Here is a 12,963-nt window from a genome sequence, read left to right as displayed (position 1 = left end):
AAAGTGGCTATGGGTGGAGGGAAATACTAATTAAAATGTAATATTATTACATTTTACTCAATATTTCCCCACTCGTGCTAATTTTACAGTTTAGTTTAGTTACTTTCAAACTTCAAATATAAAGAAAAAATATTACGATAGGAAATATACTAGTTGAAGAGAAATATTTGATAAAATAAATATTATAATATTATATTTTACCCAATATAACCAAGTAAAAAATAAATAGAGGTAAGCAAAAATATTAGATAAAATGTAATAATTACATTTTTCTTAATATTTCCCTACCTCTAAATATCAATGAAAAAGTTTCACCTTTAAAAACTAAATAGATTCAATGCCAACATTTTTCTACAGTTAATTATATATCTAAAAACTAATTTAATTCCTCATGAAATAAATTATATTCTAGCGTAAGTACCATGGATTTTTAAAACTATAAATCATTTTTTGTATTTATATATTTTTTACACTATTTTTTTTTTTTTCTTTTCACCCTATAAAATAAAAATAAAAATAAAAATATTTTATTTAGAGCGAACCTTAAATTTTAAAGTAACAATTTTTTTTTTCACTTATATGAACAATGAGAACATTGGATTGTAAAAAGGCCTCTTGGCCCAAAAACGCAAATAAAAATCATTAACTATTTTATATGTACGTAAGTTGTGGGTTCATTTGCCACCCTATGTTCATTCGTGGACGTTATTCGTAATTATTTCTCCCGTTCCCTAATGGTCGCTATAATCTGATTACAATGATTACAAGTAGATTGGGTTGCAGTAATAAATCCTTGCTTCTCACCATTCATCCGTACGTATATATACAAATGCCTCCCTCCCTTATCGTATCAGTTGGCGATCAAATGGCACACTCCAGTTTGAGCTTGAGCACCCTGAGATTAGGAGGACCCAAAGCAGCGGCAACATCATCAGCCCTGGAAGATGCGAGGTCATCATCCAGTTTCTTCCATTGTAAAAGTCCTGCTTTTGCCTCCAAATTTGGAGGGTCGTCTCTCAAGCGGAGCTCATCATCAGGTGGAATGAATGATACGAGGATGAATGGTGTGAAGGTCAGGCAACCTCTGAGAGTAACAGCCGTCTCTGCGACTTCTCACAGGGAGTTTGTCCTCAAGGACTTCCATGCCCGACGCGCACTCAAGGTAATACATAATTATTCTTCACATTCATTCCCCGAGCTTATTTCAGTGACGCCTGCATTGCTTAAGTATCTTTACGAGTGCCGGTACAGAAGAGGCGAGGAAAAATCTCCATAAATAAATGGTGCCTTGGTTTCAGACCTTTTTTAAAATGTCAAGTTTGTGTTTATTCATTTAGAAGTTGCAACGAATTCAAACAATTTCAATACGCTTCGAACAGACGAAAGCCGAGAAAAGTTAACTAAATCAAGGGGGAAAAACTGAAAAAATAAAGTTGGATTTGAATTGGAAGTGGATTATTAATGTGGAGGGGAATTTCAAAATAAGGATACTCCACCGTCGCGAGACAGTTGGCAACATCATCCAGTTCCGGTGAACAACTACGAGCCAAAGATGGTTCAGAAGGCATGGCAAAATAGTTTTATTCATCACGACTGTTGAGAAGTTGGGAGGGCTCATTGTCATGTTGCGTACAAAAAGGGCTGAATATTTCTGATGGCCAAGCTGTGTGTCCTATAGCCTGTCTTTTAGCTTAGTTGACTTAAAATATTTTCTTCTCTTTTAATGGTTGAGTGAAGCAAAAAGGGAATGAATTAGTAGCGAAATCTCTGAGCCCTCCCCTCTAAGTAAGGAGATTATAGTTCTGTTCTACACTTTTTGTCAGATTATAATTCGGTTTGTATCTCTGGCCTATCATCTTGCCATTCAGAATGGTTAAGCAGATGTCTTTTTCCACATCAAGATACTGTATTTATTGTTGAAACGTGACAAAGAATTATGTAATTATGAGTAAATCTTTATTAATTACTGAATAGCTGTTAATTGGTGAATGCTCGAGAGAATGTAATTATGGAGAAAGATCCCATCCCTTGCTTATTGGATGTTTCCTTTACACACTATCAAGGTCTTACCAAGTAGAAAATTGTGTTTACTTGTATGTATATTTCAGTTTCATTTAGTTTTTTTTTGCCTTTCTTTCTTGTTTAATGAATTGATCAGACCAACAAGTGGTATCAGAGCAGTGAGAGAAATATGTTGAGTAGAAAAAAGAGCAACTGTGTTTGCAAGGAGGAACGTGGAATGGACATTCAGAACCGTTGTTTTTCTGTCTACCCTACGCCGCCAGCTCTCTGCGTGTAAAGAAAAAGAGTCTGATTAAAAGTTCGACTGCCAAAGGAAGAACACACCCTGCAGAGACAAAGTTCGGCTGCCAAAGGAAGAACGCACCTTGTAGAGACAAAGTTCGGCTGCCAAAGGAAGAACGCACCCTGCAAAGACTGATGCGATGCTCCCTTTGCCGTTGTGAAGAAAAAAGGGAGACGCCGGAAAAAAAAAAGGTTGAAGTCTGCCGTTAAGAAGGACTCCGGGAAAAGAAACATATATACCTGTCGCTGCAGAGAAAGGAAGAGCCAGAAACATTTTTGAAGTCTGACGCCTGCTGGTGGTAGGAAATTTGCTGCCAGAAGGAGAGAAAGAAAGCTGCTTGAAAATTCCGCTGTTGTGTAGACCAGAACAATATGCTGTGAAGGTTGCATTCCGCTAGAGGAAGGCCAGAGGTCATTTTTTTTAAGAAATCCTGTTCGAACTTCGGGTAGCATCAAAGCAGAAAACCACTGTTGAAGCTGAGCTGCTATTTTCTAAAGAAATCCGGGTAAATCTTTTCCAGATATATTTTTTTTAAACCAGTAACAAAATTCCAGAAAGTTGTAGTAGGGTTTTATTAAAGGGTTTATTTAAAGTGAAGAACAGAGAATTTTTTCAGGAAACTGAAATTAAACAAAATTCCAGAAAGTTGAAGTAGAGTTTGTTAGAGGGTTTCATTAAATTGAAGAACAAATATTTTTGCAGGAAATTGAAATAAAAAAAAAGGAATTTTCCAGAAAACTGTTTTAGGTTTTTTCAGTAAATTGAAGAAAAAAAGGGAACAATTTTTTTTGGAAAGGAACAAAATTCTGGATTTTTTTTTTTTTTTAAACAGAAATTGGAGTAGAAAATATTGAAAACCCTAGTTGGAAGAAGGGAAATCAAAATATTTTTAAAGAAACCCTATTTGAAAGACAGAAACCCTAGGAGGAAAGAAATGGCCAAGATGACGAATGCAAAGTTCGAGGTGGAGAAATTCACCGGCAAGAGTAACTTTGCTCTATGGAAACTGAAAGTTAGGGATTTGCTTGTGCAACAAGGGTTGCACAAAGCATTGGATGGGGTGAAGAAGAAACCTGTTGGCATGACAGATTTGGACTGGGAGGACTTGGATGCCCGAGCTCTCAGTACCATCAGGTTATGCCTGGTGGATGAAGTTCTTTTCAATATAGTTGAAGAAACTTCAGCAGCAGGTTTGTGGGGAAAACTGGAAATTTTATATATGACCAAATCGTTAACCAATAAAATTTATCTAAAAAGACAATTGTATAGTCTTCAGATGAAGGAGGGTACAAAAATTGTAGAACATCTAAATGTTTTTAATACACTTATTTGCCAATTGTCGGATATGGAAGTTAAATTTTAGGAAGAAGATAAAGCTATCACCTTGTTGTGTTTCCTTCCTAAGTCATGAGACCACTTCGTTACCTCTATCAGTTTGAGCACAACTGAGTCCTTGGAATTTGATTCAGTTGTGGGAGCTCTGTTAGCTGAAGAAGTAAGGAAGAAGTCCAATGTTGAAACCTTTGCATCAAAAGCCATGGTAGCCAGAGGACGGTCAAAAGAAAGAGGGGAGAAAACAAGGGGCTCTTCCAGGTTTGAATCAAAGGGTAAAAAGCGTGAAGCCAAATACTGGTACTACAACAAAATTGGACACCTCAAGAAAGATTGTTGGAAACAGGAAGAGTCTGAAAATCCAAAGAAGGAAGCAAATCAAGTTGATTCAGGTATGATAGATGAAGTTTTATCTGCTGAAGAATTATGTATGATAGATGAAACTTTACCTATATGTAATGTCTCTCAGAATTTTGAAAGTTGGTTGTTAGACTCTGGTGCTTCTCATCACATGAGTCCACACAGAAATTGGTTTACTTCATATGAAGCTGTAAATGGTAGTTCTGTGTTTATGGGTAATAATGTATCATGTCAGACTGTTGGGATGGGAAATATCATGATTAAAATGTATGATAACACAATTATAACATTAACTAGTGTTAGACATGTACCTGAATTGAAGAAAAAGTTTGATTTCTTTGGGAGTTTTGGACTCGGATGGTTATAATTTTACAGGTCAGAATGGAGTGCTGAAAGTCTCAAAAGGCGCCCTGGTTGTTATGAACGCAGAAAAGGTTAGAAATCTTTACAGAGTCAAAGGAAGTACTCAGGTCAGTGAAGCAACGATTGTGTCAGAGAAAGAAGAAGAAGGTACTCACCTATGGCATTAGCGTTTGGGTCACATGAGCGAGAAAGGTCTTCAGGTACTGATGAACCGTAAACTACTTCTTGATTTGAAATCCTTGAAGTTGGATTTTTGTAAACATTGTGTGTATGGAAAACAATGTAAACAGAGATTTAAAACTGGAAGTCACAATAGTAAAGAAACTTTGGACTATATTCATTCTGATCTGTGGGGACCATCTCCTATTGTATCACATGGAGGTGCTTTATATTTCTTAACATTTATTGATGATTTGTCCCGTAAAGTTTGGGTCTTTATGTTGAAAAAGAAAGCTAATGTATTCAATGTCTTTAAACTATTTAAAGAAATGGTAGAAAAAGAACAGGCAAATCAATTAAATGTTTAAGAACTGACAATGGTGGTGAATTTACTTATCTAGAATTTGAACAATACTGTAAGGATGAAGGAATTGTTAGACATAAAACTGCTGTTTATACTCCTCAGCAAAATGGTGTTGTTGAACGCATGAATCAGACTCTTATGGAAAGAGCCAGAATCATGATCAACAATGCTAACTTGCAAAAGGAGTTGTAGGTTGAAGCAGTATCCAATGCTTGTTATTTAGTTAACAGATCACCTTTAGTAGCAATTAATTGTAAAATTCCTGAAGAAGTTTGGTCAAGTCAGTGTTGTGATTATTCACATTTAAGGATATTTGGTTCTGATGCTTATGCTCTTATTCCTAAAAATCAGCATTCAAAATTAGATCCAAAATTGAAATGTTATGTCTTTGTTGGGTGTGACTATGCAGTGAAAGGATACAGGTTGTGGGATCCTACGTCGCGGAAGATAGTCATTAGTAGAGATGTAACATTTGATGAATCTTCTCTTTTAAAATCAAATGTTGAAAGAATTGAACAGGAACAGGCATTGCCAAATCAACAAATTCAGTTGGAGGGTAAACCTTTTTTCGAAAAACGAAAGGAAGGAGAGACTTCTGGTGGAAAAGGTTATGAAGATACAAAGGAAACTGTTGCAGCTTCTGAACCAATTCAGCAACCAGTCACTCTAAGAAGGTCTACAAGGGAAAGGAAAACTCCCAAAAGGTATGAAGATTCCACTTCGTCTTTTGCTTTGATCACTGAAGATGGGGAACCTTCTTGTTATCAGGAAGCAGTAGATGATACTAATAGCGAGAAATGGAAAACGACTATGGAAGAAGAAATGGATTCCTTATCCAAGAACAATAGCTGGGATCTTGTAGAACTTCCTGAAGGGAGAAGTGTTGTTGGATGTAAATGGGTCTTCAAATTGAAATGGAAAGTTGATGGAAGTATCGAAAGGTATAAGGCGAGACTGGTAGCAAAAGGGTATTCTCAGGTTGAAGGTATTGACTTTCATGAGATTTTTTCACCAGTTGTAAAACTTGTTTCTATTCGTACTATGTTGGCACTAATTGCATTACTTAACCTTGAGTTAGAACAATTAGATGTTAAAACAACCTTTCTACATGGTGATTTGGATGAAGAAATATATATGGAACAACCAAAAGGTTTTGTATAAGATTGCAACAAAAGATTAGTTTGCAAGCTCAGGAAATCATTGTATGGCCTGAGGCAGTCTCCCAGGCAATGGTACAAGAAGTTTGATTCCTTCATGGTGAGCCAAAACTTTATTAGAAGTGAGTATGATCATTGTGTATACTTCAAGAGTTTCAGTGGCATATTCATTATCTTAGTTTTGTATGTTGACGATATGCTTATTGCAAGCAAAAGCATGGAAGAGATCAACAGGTTAAAGGCTCAGCTCTCTAGGACGTTTGATATGAAGGATCTTGAAGCAGCAAAATATACCTTGGGCATGGAGATACACAGAGATAGGAGGAGGAATGGTAAGCTTTGGTTATCATAGCAAAAGAATGTGGAAAGAGTACTTGAAAAGTTCGGTATGAATAGTGTGAAACCTGTTAATGTTCCATTAGCTTCCCATTTTAAGCTTTTTTTAGTTTTGAGTCCTAGAATTGATGAAGAAAAGCAATATATGTCTCACGTACCATATGCAAATGTTGTAGGCAACTTAATGTATGTGATGGTATCTACAAGATCTGACATTTCACATGCAGTTGGAGTTGTCAGCAGGTTCATGACAAATCCAGGTGAAGAACATTGGCGAGCAGTGAAATGGGTGCTTCGGTATTTAAGAGGCACAAGTGATCATTGCATCATCTTTAATGGTAGTAAAGGATCAGTGTGGATGTGTGGATGCTGAATATGTAGGTGATTTGGACAAAAGGAGGTCTACTACAGGTTATGTCTTTACTCTTGCACGGGGAGCAATTAGTTGGATGTCAAAGCTTCAAGGAACAGTTGCGATGTACACTATTGAAGCAAAGTATATAGCTGCTTCAGATGCCAGTAAAGAAGCAATCTGGTTAAAAGGTCTACTGGATGAGATTGAAAGGACGTAGGAGAGAGTGAATGTTTTCTGTGACAGTTAGAGTGCTATTCACTTGGTAACAAATCCAGCTTATCACAACAAGACCAAGCTCATTGATGTAAGGTATCATTTTTTGAGACATGTGATCGATGGCGGAAAAGTAGCTCTCAAGAAGGTCCATACGCAAGAGAATTGTGCAGACATATTCACGAAGCCAGTTACAGTAGAGAAGTTGCGATGGTGTTTGGCTTCTCTTGGCTTGCAAAAGAGATGATGAATGGGCATGGGCAAGGGATTAGGAAAATTGTTGTCAAGGTGGAGTTTGTTGAAATGTGACAATGAATTATGTAATTTTGAGTAAATCTTTATTAGTTATTTCCAGTTAGTTTTGTAAATTAGTAATGAGTTTTATACCGAACAATAGTTATGTAACAAAGGAGGCTCTTATAAAATTGGTGAATGCCCGAGAAAATGTAATCATGGAGAATCATTCTTGATTAAATAAAGATCCAATCCCTTGCCCCGTGGATGTTTCCTTAACACACTGTCAAGGTTTTACCATGTAAAAAATTGTGTTTACTTGTGTGGGTATATTTAAGTTTCATTCAATTTCTTTGCCTTTCTTTCTTGTTTAATGAATTGATGAGACCAACATTTATGCTATTGGTCTGGTTTCCTTTTCCAAACCAACAGCAACTCAGTTTAATATGTAAGATATACATGCCTAACTTCACCCCCAAAATAACAAAAAAAATCTCTGAGCCTGCATTTAATTGAAATGACATGCCCACCAGGGTATGCATAGCAGACATCATACCTCTTAATTTGGAGAGACTAGCCACTTTGATGGCTTGTGCGATATCATGAATGATATTTTAACGTCCACAAGACTAAAAATAGTCTATGGGACTACCAACCTCCATGTTTTTTTCCTTCTGCAATTCAATCATTTTCTTACTCAAGTTGATGATGAGCTGATCCAACCTTATAACAGTCCCCCCATTGAAAAAGTCAATGCCAAGGAATTGATCCTAACATACTGCCATAATTGCCCCTAATGTCTTTGAAAGCATCATATTCCAAAATGAAATGCTTTTCCAATTCCACTACCCCAAAAGTGCAAAAAATACACACCCTTCTTCCCAAACTTCTTTAAGGCACTAGTTTTGAGAAATGAATTCTCATGCTTAGACCTAGTTACTTTAGGACACAGGGAAGGGTCCACTAAAGTGCCTAAGGATCATTTAGCAGACTTCTTAAATCCCCTTTCCAATTTATCTCTTTCATTGAATGTAGAGCAAGGTTCACAAACTTATCCTCTTTTCTGTCTACCACTGCGTTTGTGAGCTACTGAACCACGTGGTTCAGAGACCTTTTCACTTTAACAAACTGATAATTTTCCATCAACAAACTGATAATTTTCCAGATTTCCCAATGCTTCTAGAGCTAAGATAGTTTGCTAACCATTGTCTATGACAGGTAGCAAGTTCTTCCATTCAGACGATGTTTTATCAATGTCTAGTCACCATAAAAAATAGTATGTTTGTATCCTTGTTTTAAAGATCCAAGCTGCCAATTCTGCTTGATTATTTGTATTTTGTCCCATGAACTGAAAATTTTAGGCCTACCATATTACTTCTTGGTGTCTAAATACCAGTGTTGTTAAAATCGCGATAAAATCGCGATTTAATGAAAAAATCGCGATTTTTTCATCTTACCGATCAAATCGCGATTTTTATACGAAAAAATCGCCTACTTTTTTTTTGCCGATTTTTACTGAAAAAATCGCGCTTTTTTCAAAAAATCGCGATTTTTTCGAAAAAAACGCGATTTTTAACGAAAAAATCGTGGGGGCTCAGGACAGCATAGTTTTATAACTTTTTTTGGGTTTTTTCATGCAATGTTTTTTGAAAGAAACAAATAATTTTTGAGTGGGGTAGCTTAATGATCAAGTCTAGGCCCTAGTATGGATATGCTATTCATGGTAATGTTAAATTCTTAAAGTAAAAGTGACATTCTCCTTAATCTTCATTTTCATCCTTTTACTTAAATTTTTAACATTACCATGAAATGACTCAGGATGTTTGAGAGTGGTTCCAGCCTCATTGGATTTCATATGGAGAAAGTAGAATTTTAGATTTCATTTAAAATCCAGCAGACTTATTAGTTTTTCAGGATTTCAGGATTGGGAGATTGTAATGTTTCCAGGTGACACCACCTGCCCGGGCTACCCCTGCCACCAGTAGAGGACGTGGTCTACCTCCTATAGCTCCTACTTCTAGTTCTTCAACGTCTAGAGCACATCAGACTCCACTGCCATTTCCACCTGCACGGGCACCAGCATCTACATCTAGAGGGAAAGGGAAAGCTGTGGCATTTTCTCGCAAGAGGGGCAGAGGAAATCAATAGGATTAGACTTTCATTTTATTGTATATGACATTATGACATGATGAGATACATTATCATATTTTTTGTTGATATTTTGAGGCTGAGTTGGGACTCAGGAGTCAGGACTTACTATTCAGGACATGATTCAATGTTATGTGTGATTTTAGCGCTAGAAATGATATTAAACATCTTATATGTTAGTTTTTTTATCATATTTATGTGTCAATGTATTTATTTTATGTTGTAGATGGTTTAGATATTAAAAAAATTGAAAAAAAATGAAAAAAATGAATATTTTTGTGCCAAACGCTTTTTCCCGCTTTTTTCCGCTTTTTTCCCGCTTTTGCCGATTTTTTCCGCTTTTTTCCCGGCGCCGATTTAATCCCGATCGCGCTTTTAACAACATTGCTAAATACTATTGTTCTTGCTTTGGCTGTGCTTGGCTTGCCTTTGGATGCCCTCTCAAAATTGTACCAGCGTTCCCTTTGTTAACTATTCAGACTTTATGTATACAATGCTATTTTTAGTCAAAGTCATGTAGCTCATACATGCGAGGATTAACACTTCTACTCCTGGATAGATTGCATACAGAGCATCGAGTGACCATTTTGGTTGTACACAAAGCCTCATGCATGTTCAGGGTATTTTTTAGTAAGTGGGCAGATACTCGCAAATTGCAATTGAGTTTTAGGGGAGAGTTGCTATTTTAGCAATTGATATTCTTAGCAAGTCTATTTTTAGACATTGCTAATTTGCGTAAGCCTCGTTCTTGTTTTTTTAATGAAGAAAACACTATATTTGATATTCCAAGAAAGAAATCAGAATATACATCGAACATCATCAGAATCAAAGGTCTCCGCGTCCTCCTACTCCTATCTCTAATGAGCCCCAAAAGGACATGACTTCATCTGTTTTAATAGAGTCATCCATGTGCCTTTTCTGTGCTTTTCATCACCAAAATTTACAAACATCAACACTGGTTTAGACTAGCCCAGAATTTGTAAGACCCAAAAAAAAACTTCAAAATCTGCTGTTAGATACATATTAGCACATCTGCATCAGTAACAGATTGTGAATGCCAGTTGCAGATTGTGAATGCCAATAGGGATTACCATTCATCAACCATACAGACATCTTTCATCCATCAACCAGACATCTCTCATTCTCCACCTGTACAAATCTCTTTAATCCTGTAATTAACAATTGAACAACTAAATTATTGGATGGTGGAAATTAAACGAAAGCATGATTATTAGATGTATCCCCACTATCCAATCTTGCACCCTCCATCCTATTTCCAAAATAGGAACACCTGTTGGTGTGATAAACATAAATTTTAAAGTTATGGATCGAAATATAGGAATAACAAATTCATGATGAGGGCCCTCCTTGAATTCCTGAATATCTGTTCTCTCAGCTTACCTTCCTGGATGAAGAGCGCTTGTTTACATAATTCATTGTCCTGTTTGCTGAACTCTCTGTCTCTCTATGTATATGTGAAACTCATGACAGAAAACTCCTTTTTACCTCTATAATCCTATTCAAGATAGGAGAAAGTGCCAGTTTTTCTATGTGGTTGTTTCCATTTTCTCAGTCATTACTAATTTTGAATCACCCATAAATCGCCCATAACCTGTGGTCTGCTCAAACAACTCTCTGAAGCAATTTTCAGTAGAAATCACAAGGCATAATATTCAGCTCTATTGCTTGTGCCTTCACCATTAGGTATAATAAAGGTTTTCCTTTTCATATATAGATCCTCCTGCTCCACACATTCCCGACAGTCCTTGACATGCCCCATTGAAAATCCCCAAGCTTCTTCTTTGGAAAAGACTGGAGCCTTTAAGATTCTTTAATGTTTGACTTTTGCAGGCTTCCAAGAACCCTCATAAGTGTATTTGATTTCTGAAGAAACCTGAAATGTGGGATTGCTCATCCCTTGAAAAATCATGTTGTTTCTTGTTAACCATAGTCCCAAAACTACGCAGCATGGAAATTTCAAATGCCCTATGCTTAGATGCAGCCTTATTCCTATACAATTTTTCAAAACATGCTTAAAGGGTTTCCCATTCCAATTTGATATGGTACGTGTCAGACTTAAAGCTGTCTTCCAAACTTCTCTTGAATGCAATGAATGCACAAAAAAGTGAACAGCAGTTTCATCATATTTTTATGCAATATACACCTTGCTAGGCCATGCCAATTTATTTTCTGCCAATTATCCCATGTTAGAATTTTATTTGAGAATGCCAGCCAAGAGAAAATTCTAGTCTTGAGAGGTCTGTTTAACTTCCACACAACTTCTTCCACCACCATTTCTTTTGTCCAGGCTGCATACCCAAAGTTTTGCAGTATATACACTTGCACCACCCTTATTTTTGGATTATCTCAGTTCATCTTCTTCTTCTTTGAGAAATGCATCATTATGTTTCAAAACTTGTGTATATCTTTTCCATTCATCTGCTAAATCTTCCTGCGGCTCCAACTGAGTAGTGCTTTTCCAACCTTGCCCCCACACAGAATTTTGACCTTGTTCACTGGGATATGCTAGATTGAAGATTTCCAACTTATGTAATTGTGTTTTCAGCATGTCAAAAAGTCTGAATTGTGCAGAGCACCTTATTCAAGGGTCTTCACCTATACTAACCCTGACCCCCCTTCCTACATTCCAGGCCAACCACTTATTGAGCAATGGAAAAGATTTTACCAATGCTTTCCAACACACTTATTTCCAGCACACTCATGCACCCCTAGAAGACTTCCTTTTATTCCTTATCCCGTTCTCTGTGGATTCAGACTCGAGGTATTTCCCCTTTGTCACTTTTCCCCAAAGGCCTTCATCTTGAATCATCCTTTATAGACTTTTTGTAGCTAGGTCTTGTCCAAAAATATGTATGTTTTTGAGTCCCCATCCTCCTCCTTTTTGTCTTGCAATAGTTTTGCATTTTACTCAACGAATTCGTTCCTTTTCTCTCTTTCCAGTCCACAAAAAACTGAAGCACGCACTTCTAATTTTATCCAATAAATTTTTAGGGATATGTGCTAAAGACAACCAGTGCTTAGGGATGCCTTCTGGAATTGACTTTACCAAAGTTAACCTACCTCCATGAGATAACCACCTGTAACACCAATTTGAGACTCTGTCCTCTATCCCTTTGTACAGCCAGATCCAGTCTGAAGTCATTTGGTTTTAATTGAAAACCCAGATATTTAATTCCTTATTCCAACGGGGATGTAGAAGAAGAAATTATTTGAGCTGTATGGTTCTCTAGATTATCCTCCAACCTGTTAAAAATAATAGAAGATTTATGAATATTGATTTCCATCCCTGTTGCTCTACAATACATATAAATAATGTCTTTATAATCTTTTACTTCATTCACTTCTCCAACCCCAAATAGCATTGCATCATCTACAAAAAACAGGTGGCTCAATGAGATCTGTCCTCCTACCTTAATACCTTAAATGGAGCCATCCCTCTTGGCATCTAAGATCAACTGGCTCAATCGCTTGGCTACCAACAAGAATAGGAAAGGTGACAGAGGATACCCTTGTCTGAGCCCCCTTGTAGCATAGATATTTTTTGAGGGAGAGGCATTAATGAGAACAGCATAGGCTGCGGGTGATAAACATCCCATAATCCAATTTCTACTTTACA

The 12,963-nt window shown here is 36.7% G+C and overlaps 1 protein-coding gene across 2 annotated transcripts in view; it reads left to right on the top strand.

The window, feature by feature from the left end:
• The first annotated feature begins 803 nt into the window (after positions 1 to 803).
• The window catches only part of LOC149169838 (uncharacterized protein ycf23-like), a 293,608-nt gene continuing 281,448 nt past the window's right edge, over positions 804 to 12,963 (top strand). The window contains exon 1 of one of the 2 annotated variants that reach the window (XM_089428827.1): positions 804 to 1,162. In XM_089428827.1, the coding sequence (XP_089284953.1) occupies positions 830 to 1,162 (333 nt within the window). In that variant the 5' untranslated portion in view covers positions 804 to 829. The remainder of the gene's footprint in view (positions 1,163 to 12,963) is intronic. The other variant, XM_089428826.1, reaches the window with a different exon arrangement.

The sequence above is a fragment of the Pinus tabuliformis genome, chromosome 4_2 (genome assembly GCF_031772625.1).
Source record: "Pinus tabuliformis cultivar Carrire ecotype Pingquan chromosome 4_2, CPIR1, whole genome shotgun sequence".
In the NCBI taxonomy this organism is placed as follows: Eukaryota; Viridiplantae; Streptophyta; class Pinopsida; order Pinales; family Pinaceae; genus Pinus; species Pinus tabuliformis.
This window is presented reverse-complemented; position numbering and strand designations above follow the sequence as displayed.